Below are 22,011 nucleotides of genomic sequence, written 5' to 3'. Positions count from 1 at the left end.
TCAATATCCACAGAAGGTCAAGTGAAAAGGGAGTAACCTGGAGATATGGAAAGCAATAGTACTGGATGTTCAGGAATATCAGTGGTAAACAAATGTCAATCCACCCCAAAAATTAATAAATGCATATGGGCAAAAAGAAAATACCCTAAATGGAAGCATTTAATTTTGACCTTACTGCTCTTGTGGGTGGGGGATGCTTGAGGGGGTATTGGGGATGGGGCAGGGCTCAGGGGAAGAGAAAACCATGCCCTCAGCCCAGAAAGGAGAAGAGCTCACTCACTACATCCCCACCTCATTCTTTCCCTGGCTTAGCCTTATACAAGCACAGCTGAGGAGAGGAAGGGATGTGCTGAGTTGAAAAAACAGTGCCAGACCATTCCCCTACTTAAATTTGCTATTGCCTCCTCTCACCCTGCAGGTCCAAAGTGTCCCTACCTCAATATATGTACCTGTGTGCTTGTGGCCAGGATTCGCCTGGGCTTGGGTGGCAGAACACAGCAGTGTACAGTGATCAGTTTTATTAGCCACAAGGAGGCATGGCATTGTACCATGCTGCTTGGTGGTCTCTGGGAGTCTTCTCAACATCTGCCATTCTGGGTAACAAGCAACCGTGTTTAGTGTTTAAGTGATCTGAGGAAGGGCTGCAATCGAAAAAGCATTTAGCAGGTCAGCAGTCAGCCCGGATATTTTGTGTACTTGCGTGTACGAACAAATTTGGGTGTATATAATACTGAATTTATGTAAAGGTATCTATTTGTGTTTAAGGGTGCATATACATCTGCCTTGGGGGAATCAATCTCATCTGGGAGGCCACTGACTTGCAGTACCCCACGAAATTTATAATAAACCCTGTGTTTATCAAAACCATGACCACTCTGGTCAGACTGAACACCCCAGGCACATTATGCCCCTCAATGGCATTATGATCACCATCACTGCCACAACAGTGGCACTCCTATTTGTGACTATCCTGGGGATGGTGTGTATCCTTTGCACTATGGTCACCACATGTATAAATGTTACCTCAAAAAAATGGTATCATGCTCGACATTGTGATGTCCATCGGCACATAATGATGACGATCATGGGGATAGTGGCCACTGACGGAATACTTTTGAGAGTAGCCTGGGCATCGTTGGCATATTGCGTACATCAACAGTGGTACGACAGCCTTCCCTAATGGATGGTTACACCCCAAAGAACAGTGGCCATTCCTAGCTCAGTGGTGACCCAGGAATAATTCCAACAGTGCCGGAAACCTATTACAGTTGAAGCTTTCTATAGATTAGCGCACAAGGGCATTTACACTTAGTAAGCATGATAGCTGTATATTAATGTATGTGTATATCCAACATACATACATGTTGATGCCTTTTTTGCTTCTCCATACAAAATATCCTATGGAGTAACCCCTTCTCCTTCACACCCATCAATTTTGGATTACAAAGTAAATCACGAACATTTGCGAAGTTGGGAATGTTCCGGCCGCCGGTTTGTGAATATCTACTTCCTAATATTAACCTACCCAAGCAAGCTTAAACCATACTCTCATGAATACCCATATCCAGGCTTTGTGAGCACAATAGCTTACAAATAATATTATATTATGTTTTTTTTTTTGTGTGTAAATGAATTTATGAATCAAATTAACATTTATTTTGTGAAAAAATAAACATTAGTAAATGAAGGTATATTTAGACCTAAGTATAACTGAAGTGCACCAATACCTCGGATTAGTTCAGTTAATAAAACCTGATTATTTTCGATGGGAACCAGAGCTATGCATTTGCAAGTTTTGTGATCATTTAAAATTACGAGTTCCCGAGAAATAAACTCTTGCCTCAGTGACCCCTAGAATTACAATATAAACTATAACCTTTTCATTCAGAGATTTAACTGATCATAAATGGTAATGGAAGACTCACAGTTCTGTGTTGCCTGTAAGTGCAATTTAACACCTCACAACCTCCGCTGCGCGTTTGCTCTCAATCACCTTCTACAGATGCCATATTTAAGGAAGCTCTGATGAGTGTCTTCAAAACATCTGTAGAACAGAGTCTCTTCCCGGGTGATTGCCAGGTGCGTGCACAAACTCATAAACGCCTGATGCAACGCCAAGAGTTCAATTTATTTATCAGATAAAAGTGTTTTTGATTCGCCATCTCATGTTCATTGAAAAGAGAAACGGTGCAAGGTTCCAAAACGCACACTTAGAAAGTCGATGATACCACTTTTAAGAAATAAATGTTGCACAGTTGTCTATTTTCAAAGGAAGAATTCCCTGATATATATTGCCACACAGAAGCCAGAGTGACTGGCTCCAGCCACACGGCTCTTAAGGGCCCGTGCTTCATCTCGCGACGCTCTCCTTCACACAACAGCCAGTTTCTCAAGGTTAATAGATCAACTCCTTTTGAGGGCCCTCCTTACCAAAAGACTTGCTGCCCCTCGCTTCCCGGCTTCCTGTGAGATGTACATTCGTGCTGACCCCTGTAGCACTGGCACCCTCCTCTCTCCTTCAGAGCTGGGCCTCTCCTTCAGATCAGGGCCTCCCCTTCAGAGCAGGGCCTCTTCAGGGCAGGGCCTCTCCTTCAGAGCAGGGCCTCTCCTTCAGGGCAGGGCCTCTCCTTCAGGGCAGGGCCTCTCCTTCAGGGCAGGGCCTCTCCTTCAGGGCAGGGCCTCTTCAGAGCAGGGCCTCTCCTTCAGAGCTGGGCCTCTCCTTCAGGGCAGGGCCTCTTCAGAGCAGGGCCTCTTCAGGGCAGGGCCTCTCCTTCAGAGCAGGGCCTCTCCTTCAGGGCAGGGCCTCTCCTTCAGGGCAGGGCCTCTCCTTCAGAGCAGGGCCTCTTCAGAGCAGGGCCTCTCCTTCAGGGCAGGGCCTCTCCTTCAGAGCAGGGCCTCTCCTTCAGGGCAGGGCCTCTCCTTCAGGGCAGGGCCTCTCCTTCAGGGCAGGGCCTCTCCTTCAGAGCAGGGCCTCTTCAGAGCAGGGCCTCTCCTTCAGAGCAGGGCCTCTCCTTCAGGGCAGGGCCTCTCCTTCAGGGCAGGGCCTCTCCTTCAGAGCTGGGCCTCTTCAGAGCTGGGCCTCGCCTCGAGGTTGTGCCCTCGGCTTGAATGAGGCGCGGCTCTTCAGTTCCTATTTGAACCTCCCTTCTGCTCAGGCCTGCCTGCAGGGGTCCTGAGATCCCCGCCCTGACTGAGCAGCGCCTGCCTGCTGGTGCCCTGAGATCCCCCGCCTGACTGAGCAGCAGCGACTACGCAGTTTCAATTTCCGGTCGCGGTCTCTCCTCCCGCGCGGGCGGCACGCGCCTCCGGCACGCGGCGTCCCTAGAATCAGCGTCTCTTCTGATTGGTCCGCGCGAGCTTTCGCGCGCGCTGCTCGCGCCCAGGATCTCCTGCGCATGCGCTGCGTCACCGGCGCTAACCGTTCCGTAACGTAAGGCTCGCGAGGCCGGCGCCTCACTAGGCCTCCTCCGCGGCCGCGTCTGGCGGTCCTTCGCGTTTCCCGGATGGTGGCTCACGGAGGCTGGAGTCTGTGAAGCACCGAGCCGGCCGGCGCGGGCGCTAGCTGCCTGGCACGGGTGGCTCTTCGCTCTTCAACATCGACAGGACCAGCGCCATCGGCACCAGCGAGCAACACCTGCGTGAGGTGAGGGGCGCATGCGCAATGTGACGTCACAGGCAGGGCACCTCTGGCTAAGGGAGGAGGATCATTCCCTCAGTGCAAGGGGATGAAACATCTGGTGGAGGCTGCCTCTGAAAGGGGCTATAGGGGGGGATGAAACATCTGGTGGAGGCTGCCTCTGAAAGGGGCTGTAAGGGGGATGAAACATCTGGTGGAGGCTGCCTCTGAAAGGGGCTGTAAGGGGGATGAAACATCTGGTGGAGGCTGCCTCTGAAAGGGGCTATAGGGGGGATGAAACATCTAGTGGAGGCTGCCTCTGAAAGGGGCTATAGGGGGGATGAAACATCTGGTGGAGGCTGCCTCTGAAAGGGGCTATAGGGGGGATGAAACATCTAGTGGAGGCTGCCTCTGAAAGGGGCTATAGGGGGGATGAAACATCTGGTGGAGGCTGCCTCTGAAAGGGGCTGTAAGGGGGATGAAACATCTGGTGGAGGCTGCCTCTGAAAGGGGCTGTAAGGGGGATGAAACATCTGGTGGAGGCTGCCTCTGAAAGGGGCTATGGGGGGGATGAAACATCTGGTGGAGGCTGTCTCTGAAAGGGGCTATAGGGGGGATGAAACATCTGGTGGAGGCTGCCTCTGAAAGGGGCTATGGGGGGATGAAACATCTGGTGGAGGCTGCCTCTGAAAGGGGCTATAGGGGGGATGAAACATCTGGTGGAGGCTGTCTCTGAAAGGGGCTATAGGGGGGATGAAACATCTGGTGGAGGCTGTCTCTGAAAAGGGCTGTGAGGGGGATGAAACATCTGGTGGAGGCTGTCTCTGAAAGGGGGATGAAACATCTGGTGGAGGCTGTCTGGGCTGTAAGGGGGATGAAACATCTGGTGGAGGCTGTCTGGGCTGTAAGGGGGATGAAACATCTGGTGGAGGCTGCCTCTGAAAGGGGCTGTAAGGGGGATAACACATCTGGTGGAGGCTGTCTCTGAAAGGGGCTGTAAGGGGATGAAACATCTGGTGGAGGCTGCCTCTGAAAGGGGCTATAGGGGGGATGAAACATCTGGTGGAGGCTGCCTCTGAAAGGGGCTATAGGGGGGGATGAAACATCTGGTGGATGCTGCCTCTGAAAGGGGCTGTAAGGGGGATGAAACATCTGGTGGAGCTGCCTCTGAAAGGGGCTGTAAGGGGAATGAAACATCTGGTGGAGGCTGCCTCTGAAAGGGGCTATAGGGGGATGAAACATCTGGTGGAGGCTGCCTCTGAAAGGGGCTATAGGGGGGATGAAACATCTGGTGGAGGCTGTCTCTGAAAGGGGCTGTGAGGGGGATGAAACATCTGGTGGAGGCTGTCTCTGAAAGGGGCTGTAAGGGGGATGAAACATCTAGTGGAGGCTGCCTCTGAAAGGGGCTATAGGGGGGATGAAACATCTGGTGGAGGCTGTCTCTGAAAGGGGATATAGGGGGGATGAAACATCTGGTGGAGGCTGTCTCTGAAAGGGGCTGTGAGGGGGATGAAACATCTGGTGGAGGCTGCCTCTGAAAGGGGCTGTAAGGGGATGAAACATCTGGTGGAGGCTGCCTCTGAAAGGGGCTATAGGGGGGATGAAACATCTGGTGGAGGCTGTCTCTGAAAGGGGCTAAGAGGGGGATGAAACATCTGGTGGAGGCTGTCTCTGAAAGGGGGATGAAACATCTGGTGGAGGCTGTCTGGGCTGTAAGGGGGATGAAACATCTGGTGGAGGCTGTCTGGGATGTAAGGGGGATGAAACATCTGGTGGAGGCTGCCTCTGAAAGGGGCTGTAAGGGGGATGAAACATCTGGTGGATGCTGCCTCTGAAAGGGGCTATAGGGGGGATGAAACATCTGGTGGAGGCTGCCTCTGAAAGGGGCTATAGGGGGGGATGAAACATCTGGTGGAGGCTGCCTCTGAAAGGGGCTGTAAGGGGGATGAAACATCTGGTGGAGGCTGCCTCTGAAAGGGGCTATAGGGGGGATGAAACATCTAGTGGAGGCTGCCTCTGAAAGGGGCTATAGGGGGGATGAAACATCTGGTGGAGGCTGCCTCTGAAAGGGGCTATAGGGGGGATGAAACATCTAGTGGAGGCTGCCTCTGAAAGGGGCTATAGGGGGGGATGAAACATCTGGTGGAGGCTGCCTCTGAAAGGGGCTGTAAGGGGGATGAAACATCTGGTGGAGGCTGCCTCTGAAAGGGGCTGTAAGGGGGATGAAACATCTGGTGGAGGCTGCCTCTGAAAGGGGCTATGGGGGGGATGAAACATCTGGTGGAGGCTGTCTCTGAAAGGGGCTATAGGGGGGATGAAACATCTGGTGGAGGCTGCCTCTGAAAGGGGCTATGGGGGGATGAAACATCTGGTGGAGGCTGCCTCTGAAAGGGGCTATAGGGGGATGAAACATCTGGTGGAGGCTGTCTCTGAAAGGGGCTATAGGGGGGATGAAACATCTGGTGGAGGCTGTCTCTGAAAAGGGCTGTGAGGGGGATGAAACATCTGGTGGAGGCTGTCTCTGAAAGGGGGATGAAACATCTGGTGGAGGCTGTCTGGGCTGTAAGGGGGATGAAACATCTGGTAGAGGCTGTCTGGGCTGTAAGGGGGATGAAACATCTGGTGGAGGCTGCCTCTGAAAGGGGCTGTAAGGGGGATAACACATCTGGTGGAGGCTGTCTCTGAAAGGGGCTGTAAGGGGGATGAAACATCTGGTGGAGGCTGCCTCTGAAAGGGGCTGTAAGGGGGATGAAACATCTGGTGGATGCTGCCTCTGAAAGGGGCTGTAAGGGGGATGAAACATCTGGTGGAGCTGCCTCTGAAAGGGGCTGTAAGGGGAATGAAACATCTGGTGGAGGCTGCCTCTGAAAGGGGCTATAGGGGGGATGAAACATCTGGTGGAGGCTGCCTCTGAAAGGGGCTATAGGGGGGATGAAACATCTGGTGGAGGCTGTCTCTGAAAGGGGCTGTGAGGGGGATGAAACATCTGGTGGAGGCTGTCTCTGAAAGGGGCTGTAAGGGGGATGAAACATCTAGTGGAGGCTGCCTCTGAAAGGGGCTATAGGGGGGATGAAACATCTGGTGGAGGCTGTCTCTGAAAGGGGATATAGGGGGGATGAAACATCTGGTGGAGGCTGTCTCTGAAAGGGGCTGTGAGGGGGATGAAACATCTGGTGGAGGCTGCCTCTGAAAGGGGCTGTAAGGGGATGAAACATCTGGTGGAGGCTGCCTCTGAAAGGGGCTATAGGGGGGATGAAACATCTGGTGGAGGCTGTCTCTGAAAGGGGCTAAGAGGGGGATGAAACATCTGGTGGAGGCTGTCTCTGAAAGGGGGATGAAACATCTGGTGGAGGCTGTCTGGGCTGTAAGGGGGATGAAACATCTGGTGGAGGCTGTCTGGGATGTAAGGGGGATGAAACATCTGGTGGAGGCTGCCTCTGAAAGGGGCTGTAAGGGGGATGAAACATCTGGTGGATGCTGCCTCTGAAAGGGGCTATAGGGGGGATGAAACATCTGGTGGAGGCTGCCTCTGAAAGGGGCTGTAAGGGGGATGAAACATCTGGTGGAGGCTGCCTCTGAAAGGGGCTATAGGGGGGATGAAACATCTGGAGGAGGCTGCCTCTGAAAGGGGCTGTAAGGGGGATGAAACATCTGGTGGAGGCTGCCTCTGAAAGGGGCTGTAAGGGGAATGAAACATCTGGTGGAGGCTGCCTCTGAAAGGGGCTATAGGGGGGATGAAACATCTGGTGGAGGCTGCCTCTGAAAGGGGCTATAGGGGGATGAAACATCTGGTGGAGGCTGTCTCTGAAAGGGGCTATAGGGGGGATGAAACATCTGGTGGAGGCTGTCTCTGAAAGGGGCTGTGAGGGGGATGAAACATCTGGTGGAGGCTGTCTCTGAAAGGGGCTGTAAGGGGGATGAATCATCTAGTGGAGGCTGCCTCTGAAAGGGGCTATAGGGGGGATGAAACATCTGGTGGAGGCTGTCTCTGAAAGGGGATATAGGGGGGATGAAACATCTGGTGGAGGCTGTCTCTGAAAGGGGCTGTGAGGGGGATGAAACATCTGGTGGAGCCTGCCTCTGAAAGGGGCTGTAAGGGGATGAAACATCTGGTGGAGGCTGCCTCTGAAAGGGGCTATAGGGGGGATGAAACATCTGGTGGAGGCTGCCTCTGAAAGGGGCTGTAAGGGGGATGAAACATCTAGTGGAGGCTGCCTCTGAAAGGGGCTATAGGGGGGGATGAAACATCTGGTGGAGGCTACCTCTGAAAGGGGCTATAGGGGGGATGAAACATCTGGTGGAGGCTGTCTCTGAAAGGGGCTATAGGGGGGATGAAACATCTGGTGGAGGCTGTCTGAAAGGGGCTGTGAGGGGGATGAAACATCTGGTGGAGGCTGTCTCTGAAAGGGGCTGTAAGGGGGATGAAACATCTGGTGGAGGCTGTCTGGGCTGTAAGGGGGATGAAACATCTGGTGGAGGCTGTCTGGGCTGTAAGGGGGATGAAACATCTGGTGGAGGCTGCCTCTGAAAGGGGCTGTAAGGGGGATGAAACATCTGGTGGAGGCTGTCTCTGAAAGGAGCTGTAGGGGGGATGAAACATCTGGTGGAGGCTGCCTCTGAAAGGGGCTGTAAGGGGGATGAAACATCTGGTGGAGGCTGCCTCTGAAAGGGGCTGTAAGGGGGATGAAACATCTGGTGGAGGCTGCCTCTGAAAGGGGCTGTAAGGGGGATGAAACATCTGGCGGAGGCTGCCTCTGAAAGGGGCTATAGGGGGATGAAACATCTGGTGGAGGCTGCCTCTGAAAGGGGCTGTAAGGGGGATGAAACATCTGGTGGAGGCTGCCTCTGAAAGGGGCTGTAAGGGGGATGAAACATCTGGTGGAGGCTGTCTCTGAAAGGGGCTGTAAGGGGGATGAAACATCTAGTGGAGGCTGCCTCTCAAAGGGGCTATAGGGGGGATGAAACATCTGGTGGAGGCTGTCTCTGAAAGGAGCTGTAGGGGGATGAAACATCTGGTGGAGGCTGCCTCTGAAAGGGGCTGTAAGGGGGATGAAACATCTGGTGGAGGCTGCCTCTGAAAGGGGCTGTAAGGGGGATGAAACATCTGGTGGAGGCTGCCTCTGAAAGGGGCTGTAAGGGGGATGAAACATCTGGTGGAGGCTGCCTCTGAAAGGGGCTATGGGGGGATGAAACATCTGGTGGAGGCTGCCTCTGAAAGGGGCTGTAAGGGGGATGAAACATCTGGTGGAGGCTGCCTCTGAAAGGGGCTGTAAGGGGGATGAAACATCTGGTGGAGGCTATCTTGAAAGGGGCGCGGCCCATTCATTAAAGACCTGGGTTAGACATGTAAACTATAATCTGTGCTTCCCACAGTGTCCCACCTGTGAAGTCTGAGTTAGTTTAATAACAAAAACTTATCAACATACAGCATACAGTCAACCAGAATGTCGCATAAAAGCCAATACACCCAATTCAGGCAGAAGAATCACCATTTTTAAAGGCAAAGATGGCTTTATATTGGCAGTCTCGCCTCTGCTTTAATAGAAGGAAATGTGAGAAATACATTCTCCAGATTATTTCTTTGAATTTCCCACTTTCCTTTTGTTAAATGTTGGCATGTATGATATACTGACTATAAAAGGTAAAAAAGCAGAATACAAGCATAGATTTAAAACAGATATAGAAACAAATTAATCATAGCAGCAGATGAGGAACACAACATTTAGGCCTTGCCAAATTTGAGTCATCATTTGGTGACATATACACAGCCCTTATGTTTTGACATACTTCCTATAGATATCTCTTCCCCAGGGTAGCAGCTAATTTTGAGACGATAATCAGTGCTTAATGTGAGTAGGTGGTTTCCAGTTCTCAGCACAGGCACTTAATCATCAACACTGGTGTATTTCATGAGCACCCGTTAAGGTCACATTTCTTTATGGTTTGCAGTGGGAGATTACGTGGTTTGCGTAGAATAACAGGATGTTGAGCCGATGCCGAGACTCTATCCTGGTTCCCCAGCTCAGAAGTCGATAGCTCTGGCCATTACGATACATCCTCTCCCCACTTTCATGGTTAGTAGTTGGTTCTGTTTTAGGCAGCGCTAACAGGAGATGCAGGAGGGCTGGTGCAAGCTGCCTCCTGAAGAAAGGCCCAGCAATTATTATTTATTATTATTATTTTTTTTTACAAATGAACCACTGCCTAGAATGTAGCCAGATAGATATCATACTATAAACCGCATAGTGCAAAAAGCAAGAAAACAGTGCAGCAGGCGGATTTGTGATGATAGCCTCCGGGAGTATGGTACTTATTGTTGGAGGCAGTGTGCCACCCGCCCCCATCCCCTTTGTTTTTACCAGGGTTACTACCTTGTCTAACCTGCTCAGAATTAGTTTCATTTGAGTATTGATGAGCTGCTCAAAATGATTCTGCAGGTCGCTAATAATTTTAACTACCCAGGTTGGGGGTGCTTGTGTTTGTGGAGCGTGCCCTATGTATTCCCCTGCAACCACGTTATTCGTTTCAATCGGAATCAGGGTAGTTTTTCCCCTCTTCTGTCTGGATTTCTTGGTGCTGCTTTTCTTTTTCCTAATGGTTTGTCCTGTCCCCCCCACTATTTGTATCTCTAGGTCATTATTAGTCGCCAGCTGGGCACAAGGAATGTCAGTAGATGGGGAATCTGAAAGAATGTTTGGGGGGGTTAGGGGTGCATCTATCTCAGACTCTTGTATCAAGGGAGTGAAATCAGTTTGCAGGGTCAGTGAGAGACGCCTCTCGGTGCGCTCAATTTCATTAGCGACCGCACCAATAGCTTTACTCAACATTCTGTCAATTGCGGTTGGCTTATCCAGTATGGGGGGAGGGTTCTCTTTGATTTACTTGCCGAGCGGCAATTAGGTGAGATATTCAGACTCTGCTTAGATGACCTTGTTTGTACCGTACTGGCCATTGTATACAATGTCTACAAGTATGGTAACTTACTACAGGCGCTACTGATGTTACTCGCCAAGTAATGAGAAGTACAAAACCAACTGTGGGACCAATCAAAGCCACCCCGGCTAGCTGGGAACAGACAATCCAATATCACCCCCCTTCTTCAAAACCCCAAAATAGATTTTAAATAACGTCCAAGTCCAATCAATCGTGTACAGAAGCTGCCTCTTCTCTAGTCCACGCCTGGTTCCTTATTCGCCCCCAAAGTTCAAACTGATCTTCTCAGGGGGGGGGGGGGGGCAACCCAGCCTCTGCCGGCCCCTGATAGGCACAGATGGCCCGCCCTTTGCCCGGGCTTAGCCCGGCGCCCGCCCACGCGCGTCCTGCGACGCGGGAATACGTAAACAATTAAATACCCACAGATGGTCGGAGGGAGGAGCTGCTGGTTCTCTCGCGGCCCGCTGGTCTCTGGGACTCTGAGTCCTGCCCCCAGCTGCTGCTCTCGCCCTCCGGTAGAAGCATAGCATCTCCCGCGAAGCCGGAGGCGCAGGAGGTAAATATGGCCCACAGGTGGTCGGAGGGAGGGGCTGCCGGTTCTCTCGCGGCCCGCTGGTCTCTGGGGCTCTGAGTCCTGCCCCTAGCTGCTGCTCTCGCCCTCCGGTACAAGCGTAGCATCTCCCGCGAAGCGGGAGGCGCAAGAGGTAAATATGGCCCGCAGGTGTTCGGAGGGAGGGGCTGCGGGTTCTCTCGCGGCCCGCTGGTCTCTAGGGCTCTGAGTCCTGCCCCCAACTGCTGCTCTCGCCCTCCGGTACAAGCGTAGCGTCTCCCTTATTCTACTCATCTTGTTGAACTCTGCTTTCAAGGTCGGAATGGAAGGCCAGATGGATACATCAAGCTTCCCATGTGGAGGATGGAATAGCACATTTTTGCAACAAACTACACGTTGGGAAACAGTCACAATGCACGGAATCCCTGACAGTATACCACAGCAATCTTCATTATTTAAAAGCAAATAACTACCGTTTGCTAGCAACGTGAAAGTTGGAGTTATGGCCGGGACAGGATTTCCTTTTAAAATGCAAGCTAAATTCGGGGCGTCAGAATTACAAGAGCCATGCAATTGGATGTCCCTGCTAACTAACAAGTGATCAGGTGTGGAAGTGCAATCTCCGCCTTTCAGATAAACTTCTTTACCCTCCCTCAGGCACCTATAGGTAAATGGCAGAGACCAAACTTCATGGAGATAAGCGCTACCCAAAGGTTCATATCTGCCTATGGCATAGTATTTCATACATTAATCGAATTTAAATTGTGGAAAAGGCAATGGTATTAACCCTTGAATGAGCCATACCGCTGAATTGTATTCGGCAACAGAAAAAGGCAGTGGTTCTAACTTTTCAATATGCAAAAGTGAATACGCAGCATCATTCACAGACATAAATTGATACAAATAGAGAAGAGGTATTCATGTAGTCCCAAGGCACTTTACCAGCCTTTAACGTTTGCAATGTCCAAGCAAATTGCATATAGGAACGTAATTGATTTTGACCATGATAAAAAACAGACACTTCATAAAGGATCAGTAACTATAGGCATCTCAATGGCAACTTCAGGCCTGGTGGAACGCGCGGGAGCCAAAACAGAATTTCTCAGCATTGCTGGACAAGAGACCGCAGGGGTCATACTAAGAACAATCGGCCACTCGCTGTAATTTGACATTGTCAAAGGAGATGTACCTGTTTTCCTTGCGACCAGGAAGTGGGGGTAAAATTACTGTTCTAGTACCCTGCACGCCAAGCCCAGGAACTGGTGCACGATATGAGTGTCCAAACTCCTTGTTGTTCTCCACCTTCTCATGACCAGATCACCAACTCGGGGTAGCCAGCCAACTACCGGAATCTGAAGAGCTGCATCAGATGTGGATGGCAAATGTTCCTTTGCAAGACTGTCTCTGGTCTTTTGTAGGTTCTGTTAAACAGCAGAATGTTCATCTAAGTCAAAGGATGGGGCAGACGCCGCATTGTCTAGACCCTCAAGGTCCAAACATTTTGATGCCTAAGAGCATTTGGTATGGGGTCCGCCCACCCAGAGACCTTCTAGGGAGATTATTAAGTGCACGCTGTACGTTATAGAGATGGGCTAGTCAGTTCCGGCCTGTACCTAAAACCTTAGCTGTCAAGGATTGCTTTAAGTCATGGTTCATTCACTCCACAACACTATTGCCCTCAGGCATGTATGGAGACGAAACTTTGACTTGGACCCCCAATGAGTGCATGGCATCCTTGTATGCCTTAGAGGCGAACGCTGGACCCTGGTTCGAATTAAGGGTACCACATGCAAAAATTCCCACAAAGACATGCAAATCCCTGATGACAGTGCGGGCATCAGCACTCCTTTGCGGCCACACCCAAACAAAGCGTGTGCACAAATCAACTGCAACTAAGATGTACTTATACGCAGTATCAGAGGAGAAAGGACAGCAGTGATCTAAATAAACACACCCCAGTGGCTTATTAGATATGTACAATTGTGTCTGGGGCGGGCACGCAGCAGTTGAAGGTTTGATCTGCTGGCATGTGTCACAAGGAAGGACATATTGACGTGTCAGTTTGTACAATCCGCACCACCAGTAATGCTGTTGTAGAAGAGATACAGTAGCTGACACGTCGGCGTGACCCGAGGCCATGCCCTCGTGAGCCGCTGTTATCAAAGACAGCCTGCGGTCTGCGTTGGGAATTAACCTGTCACCAACGTCATTAATTCTCACATAGGGAACTTTATCAGGACTTAAAAGATAAAAGTATTTAGAAGGGAAATCTCTGGGGTAAATACCTCCCTTCTCTGTTGCGGCAATAGCTCCCAAGATGTCATCATCAATCTTAATGTTGGAACGTGCTACTACTATGTTATGTTATGTTATTGATTTTTATTATGCGCACAGCTGCTCCAGCGAAGGAGCGTCCTACTAAGTATGTCGCAACTGCGGTCTTGGCTGCTTCATCAGCAAGACAGTTCCCAACAGCGTGTACCCCCACGCGTTGGTGACCAAGAGTATGAATTACAAACACGAGTGGGAGCCGTTCTTTAAGCTCAGCCACTCGAACCCATATCATTTTGTGTTTAATTGTGCTACCTTTGGAATCACTATAGTCATTCTGAGTCCAAAATAATAAATTGTCATTGTACGACTGAACACAGTAGTAAGAGTCACTTACAAAGAGAGTAGTCCCACTAGGGTCAGCGTACTCCAGTGCAAGCACCAGGGCACAGAGCTCTGCCAGTTGGGCGGTGCAGTCCCCTAATGTCTATGTATGCACGACATCGGACTTGAACTCTCCATTCACCATAGTACCAAGCACTATTGCGCAGTCCGGTGAATACACATGTTTTGAAACCATCGCCGGCTGCGCGGATCCGTCTGCGTAAATGATACAATGGAAATCCTCCATCGGGTGCATGGTCAGAGAAGCGGGATGAACAAATTCATCCTGCAAGTACTCCTTAGTTTGCCAATAGGAATCAAAGATGAACGTGACATCCGGAGATGTCAAGGACGTGGCCCATTGTATCCACCTCGGGTGCAAAGCTTTTGAATTTGGTACACTGGCTTTTGTCACTGCCTCCAAGGCAGGATACGGTGTAACAACCAAGATGCGTTTCACGAGTCAGTAAGTATTTAGATTCAAGAAGATCAGACTGCAAAAGATCGCAAAATTGCAGAATGTTCAGACAGCCAGCAACATTTGGTGAAAGTAGGTTGTACCAAGGCGTAAAGAGGCTTGACACGCTGGGCATAATCGGGAATGTAAGTACGCCCGAAATTTTTAAAAAACAGTAAAGATTGTCGTTTTTTTCAGAGTTGTTGGAGTGCACAACTGTGCGCATTTCTCCAGGAAGTGAGGTGCTAAACCTCAACCTTCATTGTTGTGCTCATAGCCCAGGAAAAACACTGTGTACTCTGCAATGTGTGATTTAGCAAAGTTAAATTTGTAACCGAAGTCCACAAACATGCAAATGATGCTGTCAACGCAACACAGATGTGGCCATAACTCGTTGTCTGTAAGATAAATGTCATCAACATACGAACATGCATCAGGGTCGAGTCTCTCCAAAAGAGAGACTATGCGGGCGGCAAAGACACCTGGACTGTTTTTATTGCCCATAGCTCATCTTCGGAACTGTTTCTGTTTACCACCACAGGTGAAAGCTGTCCATTGACTACTAATAGAGGACAGGTTATGGCTAAAAAAGCCATTGGATATGTGAAGTGTATTCTTAAACCGGGTATTCTGTACCGCGCAGGTCCGACAATGTGAGTTTAACTGCCGGTAATCCAATACCAAACGGTATGAGCCATCAGGCTTGGTCACAGTAAAACGAGGATTATTCATCGGAGACACACACATTTCAATCACACCTTGATATTCCAATTGTTCAAGGGTTTGTGCCACGGGAGCTTTCGCTTCACGTCGCATGGGATATTGGGGTTGAGACTGCGGCATCGATGTAAATGTGTGTATACTTGTAAAGCGCACTATCACCTGAAAGGTATCTTGGCGCTGTATACCGCTGTGGAACCCTTCCTGGCTTTCCCTGTGAAATGCCCCCTTACTGGGCGCCTCCAAGGTGAGGCCAGGCATCCTAGCTCTTTCGGGCCGTTGTGGAGATTAAGCAAGCTATTGCCCAGAGTTGAGAGTGGGACCCATGATTAGAGTAGGCACCTAGGCAAGAATTATCAAGTAAGTAAATCCACATTTGTAAAGCGCACAATCACCCGTAAGGGTCTCTAGGCGCTGGGGGCCGTCAGGAAGATTAAGCGAGCTATTGCCCAGAGTCACATGGTGCTGGGCTAATCTGCCGCCGGTGCTGGAGATCGAACCGTGATCCCCAGATTACCCTGGTTGGAATATATCAGGTGCTTTAAATACCACCTATTACAAGTGTTATCCCAAAAATACGGCATGCCATATAGATTTGGGGGCTTTTGGGGCTTTCCATGCAGCAGTGGTGGTTGGTGACGTGCAAAAATCGTGGGCCGACATAAACAGAATTCAAACAAATAAGCAAAGAGTTTAAAATGTAAAAATTAAAAAAGAAAATAAACTTATCTTAGCCTGCAGGTCATCCAGTCCCCGGCCCCAGACTCCTCTCAGCATGTGGTCCCAGAGTTCCTTATCCAATCCAGACGCTCCACTCATTCTGTTCAGCAGAAAGTGCTTAGTGTCTGGATTGGCTGGAGCAGGCTGCCTCAGCGCTGTGAAGAGCACTGGATACCCATGCCTGCTTTCCAACCAAGCTGTGTAAGACAGCTGGGTTGGAGAGTTTGAATTGCACATGTCAGTTTGGCCGTAGCAAGGTAGCTATACCAACCGACATACGCAATTCATACTGAAGGGGCCACTCATCATTGCTGCCAATCAGCAGCAATGACGCACTGGCCGCCCTGCCCTCTCCGTTCGGGGGGGGGGGAAGCTGGAAAAGTAACATTTTATTTTCCAGCTTTCCGTGCAACAGCGGGGAGGTGAGGGGGCTCCTATGCTCATATGGAGGAACCGCAGCTGCCAGGCAGTTCTTACCAGGCTTCCTTCCCCCATTACATTTCTAAAGATTTAACCTGCCAAAAATGATCTGAGGGATGCAGTCTTTATTGAAGGCGGTACTCACTGGGTGAGGTAAACTTCTAACAACTTGTAATTGCAGTACAGTCCCTGCACAAGAGGTGTTGGTACACACTGGGGAACTCGTAATTAAGGCCTTGGTGTATGTGACTGAGGGCAGTCAAATTATGGCAATGAATAGTAAATATGTGAATGTCATGTGTGCCTCACTCTTGAAATTTGTTTCTGTCACCTGCTTCTACATTTTGAAAGGAATACCAGCAGGAATAGTAGTAAAACATTGTGTTCATCGATTGTGCCTATTGTACAGAGAGTTAAAGGAGTTTGGCAGCAGGCAGGAGGCAGACAGGCAGCAAGCAGCAGGCTGGCAACAAGCAGGCAGGCAGGCAACAAGTAGGCAGGCAGCAGGCAGGCATCCCCTCTTGCTTCTAGTCCAGAGGTTTGGGAAGTGAAACAAGAGCCCTACCGAAGATGGCGCGCTATAAACAAGAGCGGGCCTTGTCTCTATAAATAGGTATCCCTCAGCCCGCACTGCACTCTGGGAGCTCCTCTGCCTACAGCCTTCGCTTCAATCAGCAGATCTTCTTTGCTCGGAGCAGACATTTCTAATTAAAACTATTCCGCTGGGCATTCCTGGTTAAAGGGAAAGTGCGCACAGCCCTCAGAGTGGCTCTTTAAAGAAACTCCAGCCTCCCCCTTCTTCTCCTCCTCGCTACTGATTAAAGATCCTGTTTGTAAACATTAAAGTCCCAGCTGAGCCGACGCTCTGCATGTGGAGGAGTGGGTTCACGCGCGTATCTGCAGCCAGTGCCGGGCACCGCTTTGTTTGAAGGGTGCGGTGCCCTCTTGTGATCATCTTGTTCCCTCTCGTGGTGGCCGCGGGGACTGCAGTGTGAATGAAGCCATGAAACCCGCGCATCATCAATGGGGCAAAATCCAGCGCTGTAATTAGAGTTCCAGCTGGCCGCTACATTACCGACTACAACTATTATTATTATAAATAACTTAAAAGTGTTTTAGAGCTGTCGAAACAATGCATAATTGATTATCAAAGCAAATAGAGACAGAATTGCCATGTCATAATTTGAATGCATATGATTCTACACAGATTCTTATTTAAATACCAGTTCCTGGGTGTCAAAATATCTCAAAACATGAGTAAATGACTGGTGGCAGTCTTAACTGTAATGCTGTAATCAGTGAACCATACTGACCAGGACACAAGTCCTAAAAAAAGAAGAAGTAGGGGAACTGTCCAAGTCAAGCAGTATGCAAATGACATCATGACGAGTGCTACATGACGTCACGACGCATGACATTCCACGTGGCATCACAGGAAGTGACCTCACTAGATGTGATGCTCTGATATGTGTATGTTATTACATTTGCCAACTGAAAATGCAATAAAATATGTTTTAAAAAAGTTGTCTCCAGGAAAACATATTTAATGTAAATAGGTAAGTGGATTACTGCTTTGAACACAGAGATCCTTTTGTGACTTGCAGTTAATAAATTGTAATCCTTCTTGTAGACCCCAGTGAGAGATGAAGAGTATTTGATTCCTGCACCTTGTAACCCTGACTGTCTCACGTAACACATCTTGTACATTAATTTACACACTTACATGATTTATTTGGAATGGATAATGTGTGTGTTACGTAAAGCACTCTAACACTCTGCATTGGGATGAGTAGCGCTATAAACGGAAATAAAAAAGTGCTATTTAAATCGTTGTTTGTGTTAATTCTGAGATAGACCAACCCATCTGTCATTCTTACAGTGCATGGATGTGGGAGGGATAGGCGGAAACAGAATCTAGAAGGCTTAATATGTGGCTCAATTTTGACAACATTTTATTGAACAGATTTGGAATGTAATAAAGTCCATCAAACTTGAAGGATAAGGACTCTCCTGATGATGTTCTCTCCGTCACTCTTCGTATGAATGTCCACTCAATCGGGTCAGGATGGAATACCCCCGGAGTCTCTCAAAGAGAAGAAAACCGGTAAGTGAAGGTTCCTATTTTGAGTCTGTATTACCGTCACCACACGTGGAGTGAAGGTCAAGGGAAGGGGAAAGGATTAAACTGTACCAGTGCAGAAAATAGGTTTGAGACTCTGCATTTCCCTTTTAGGATTCCATGTATCCCCCTTACCTACAACAGACTTACCCCGAAGGGAACGCAAAAGAAAGAAGAAACTAAGTCAAGTATCTTGAGGGAAAAGACTATTTCCTCTTATGTTACCAAATATATATTCATATATTTTCTGGTAAATATAATACAGGCTGGTTCTTCAAAAAGTGGTGCGTGAATTTATCAAGAGAATGTGCATGCGCCAAGCCAAAGATGTGGAGGATTTCCTCTTAATGCCAACCAAACGTAATGTGCGTTACAAAACGACAAATTTATGCACTTTTTAACCATACAAGCCCATGAAAGAAAATGCACATTTTAATCAATCCATTTAAGTAGTTGGACAAGTTTTTATTAGGTGGTGTTAGAAGGGGCCTCGGCACACATGCAGGGCATTATCCCTCCCTCTGGGCCCTTCTTTACCTCTTTCAGCCCACCCCTCACTCTCCTCCCTCCTGCCTAGTCCACTCACCGCATCTGCCGCAACTCTCCTGAGTTGCGGCGGCTTCACAGCAACCTCCTTGGGGAGAGAAGGAGGCATCCACCAGCCCTCGCACCAGTCCTTCGTCTCCTTGCCAGTCTCTTCCTCTTCCACGGCGGTTCTTCGGCTCTCCCAGTTCTTCGGCGGGTCTTCCTAAGAGTCGCCTCACTTCCCGGACGGCACATTAGTTCAGATATCTGCACCCGACATCTGGAATATGTGCCCCCTTTATGTCCTTACTAGCAGCCCGTCCCGACCCTGTCCGGGAACATTTAGGCTTCCCCTACCCCCGCTTGCCGTGACATTGCCCAGCAGCCCGTGCCCCCGCCCGCCCCGCCAGCAGCCCGTGCCCTCGCCCGCCCCTTCCCCTGCCTGCCCCGACCCCGATCATTGTTTTAGTAATTTCCCGTCCCCTGCCTGGCCTGACACCCGCCTGCCCCGACATTGTCCCCGGAGCATTACCTGAGCCGCAGGTCCTGATTTCACCGCTCCAATTTCCTGTCCCCTGCCTGGCCCGACACCCGCCTGCTCCGACATTGTCCCCGGAGCCTTACCTGAGCCGCAGGTCCTCATTTCACCGCTCCTCTCGCCTCAGCCGCTGGTCCTCATTTCTCCGCTCCGCCGCTCTGCTCCTCACCGCCTGTCTGCCGCCGCTCCTCCCCCACGCCATGTCCGCCTCTGCTGCTCCTACCGCCGCTGGCCTCACGTCACCGCTCCTCCCCCGCGCCATGTCCGCCGCTCCTTGGATGCCTCTCCTCTCCGTGCTGCCGTGAGCATGCATGTCGCGGCCGGCGCTACTTTGGGGGGGACTACTTTTAAAAAAAATATAAATATTGTAAATAACGTTTTATTTTGTCATTTATATAGCCTATAACCATCTACACACCCTGACGATTTCAACGGTGTATCGGGTGTGTAGATTGGCGCTGTGGTTCCCGAGTTTACCCGCCTCAAAGCCTGAAAGTTCTTACTTTATTATAGTAGTATAGATACTTCTCCTCACCACCGCTTTCCTAGTAACATGCTTCTCATATCCCCCCACCCTCCTCCGCCTCATTTTCCCAACATGGCCACCACTCAAATTAAGGCTGGAATTAATTGCTACAAAATCATTTATCCTCCCGAGCAGACTAAAGCTGCAGTAAAACGATTGAAGCATAACACTATTGAACGTTTCCCGGATTCCCTTTTTGTTGATCAATTTTACAATGGTCGTTTTGGGAGGCTCAAAAAACGATTTCACTTTCGTCACTCTCGACACCCCCTCTTGGTCCACCAGCTTATATAATTCCCTTAACGTCACCTCCTCCTCCTCTATCCCTCATGGGAAACAACAAAAAATATCTCCCTCTGCATGTTTCAACGGCTAACTCACTATCTCACTCTATAACAACGGCACTGTCATGATCCAAGGCAAAGACTCCTGTCTCTCGCTCTTTGACCACCTCTTCCCCTCCCTACTCCCCTCCTCTGCGACCGGGTCATCCCCTGACTCTTCTTCTAGCCCCACCCATTACTCCTTTTCTCCTCCCCTGACCCCCCTAAACTCCAATAGGCTGCACCCATGAGAAGCACAGGTCGACCCTCTTCCCTCCCCCTCCCCTGTGCCTTCCTCTCCCATTCCTCCCCCTCACAGTATGCCCCCCTTCATCACTTCAGCCTTACCTCGAGCTAATACGCTCCTCGTCCAATCTGCACCATAACCGGTACTCCAATCTCTTATCCTCCCCCATATTCCTACATGCCACCCCCCTTTTTATGCCACCTCTCCTCCAACCTTCTCCCCCAGTTAACTCTCCCTATCCCCCCTGTATTCCTCCCTCCCCCCTCTTCTCCCTCCTCCCCTCGTTATTAACCCCGATTTCTCCACAAACCCATTGCTTCTCTCTCCCTCCTCCCACTCCTCCAGCAATGCTGTGCTACTCCCTTTCCCCCCTTGGTAACCCTTTCCATTTCCCTCCCTTGGACCCAGCAGAACCACTTCCTTTCTTCAACTTCACTTTCTCCCAACCCTCCTCACTCTGCCAGATGCCCGTTCCCTCACAGCCACCTCTTCTAGGTGACAGGACCTCTTCAACCACCTCCCCTCTTTTCCTCCAAAACCTCCTACATTCCCATGACTCCACACAGTCCTCCCCTCTCCTTCTACCCTGCCACCATGATCCACACCCATCTCCCCCTAAATATGTCCTTAGTTCCTTTCCTTCTTGCAACACCAACAAAGTCAACTCTCCCTTCACCTCTGATTCACCAACTCCCGCTCTGAACCTCCACCTCTCCCCACTTTTGACCCATATACCCCAACTCTCGCCCTGTCCCCCCTCCTCTCCCTGCCTTCCACCACCAATTCCACCTCCTCCTGTTTCCGTCGAGCCACCCAACCTTCCGTGCTCTGCCCTACTCTCAATGTAAAATAAGCTAGACTCACTTACCACCTCCATCTCCCAGCTTGTAGCTGCCATTTCACTTTTAAGCTCCAAGATTTCCACCTTTCCTTACACCTCTACTCTATTGGAAAACCCTCACCTTCCCAGGAGATGCACCTCGCCCCCTCACCCCACTATAGCCAAGCTCAACCTGTCGTCTGCAAACGTCGTTAACTCACACAAGCCCTTGAACGCCACCCTTCTTCAACCTGCATCTCCTAATAACTCTACTATCTACACTATTCCGACCATCTCCTCTGTCAGAACCAAGCATCCACCTAAACCCCCCCGAGCACCCCCATATAAGTACAATCTCCCGATCACCCTTCAGAGCCCAAGTTCCCCCGTCACCAAAACAGTCTTGACAGAGCTGCGCTGTCTGCTCCACAACTGCAGATCTGCGGTAAAACACAAACTTGAAATTTCCGATACCATCACCCATCACAATATTGACATGGTCTTCCTCACATAGACTTGGTTCAATGATACCTCTCACTCTATGTTTGATCTCCTATTACCCACAGGCAATTCTATATTTAGGAATGACAGAATTGACAACGTTGGGGGAGGTGTTGCAGTCATCTTTAGAAACTCCCTTCAACTTAAGACTTTTCCTATCAGCTCCTTCCACACTTTTGAATGCCTTTCTCTTGAGCTTCAATTGCACCACCGCTCACCCCTCAGATTCCATGTCATTTACCGCCCGCCTTGTAGTGGCTCTTGGTTTATGGAGGAACTCACTGACTTCATAAGCGACCAATTCTCGCAAAGTGACAATCAAACCTTTGTGGGTGACTTCA

The 22,011-nt window shown here is 50.0% G+C and overlaps 2 protein-coding genes across 8 annotated transcripts in view; one reads left to right on the top strand and one right to left on the bottom strand.

The window, feature by feature from the left end:
• The window catches only part of SPEG (striated muscle enriched protein kinase), a 1,484,310-nt gene extending 1,481,034 nt beyond the window's left edge, over positions 1-3,276 (bottom strand). The window contains exon 1 of one of the 2 annotated variants that reach the window (XM_078679189.1): positions 1,926-3,276. The gene's annotated coding sequence lies outside the window, so the exon portion shown is untranslated. The remainder of the gene's footprint in view (positions 1-1,925) is intronic. The other variant, XM_078679190.1, reaches the window with a different exon arrangement.
• Positions 3,277-3,408: 132 nt separating this feature from the next.
• DNPEP (aspartyl aminopeptidase) overlaps positions 3,409-22,011 on the top strand; it is a 1,185,204-nt gene continuing 1,166,601 nt past the window's right edge. For 2 of the 6 annotated variants that reach the window (XM_078679177.1, XM_078679176.1), the window contains exons 1-2: positions 3,409-3,643; positions 18,035-18,175. In XM_078679177.1, the coding sequence (XP_078535303.1) occupies positions 18,137-18,175 (39 nt within the window). In that variant the 5' untranslated portion in view covers positions 3,409-3,643; positions 18,035-18,136. Of the gene's footprint in view, positions 3,644-18,034; positions 18,176-22,011 lie in introns of those variants that run through there. The other 4 variants (XM_078679182.1, XM_078679179.1, XM_078679181.1 and 1 more) reach the window with 4 other exon arrangements.

This window comes from Lissotriton helveticus, chromosome 3_1 (genome assembly GCF_964261635.1).
Source record: "Lissotriton helveticus chromosome 3_1, aLisHel1.1, whole genome shotgun sequence".
Taxonomy (NCBI): Eukaryota; Metazoa; Chordata; class Amphibia; order Caudata; family Salamandridae; genus Lissotriton; species Lissotriton helveticus.
This window is presented reverse-complemented; position numbering and strand designations above follow the sequence as displayed.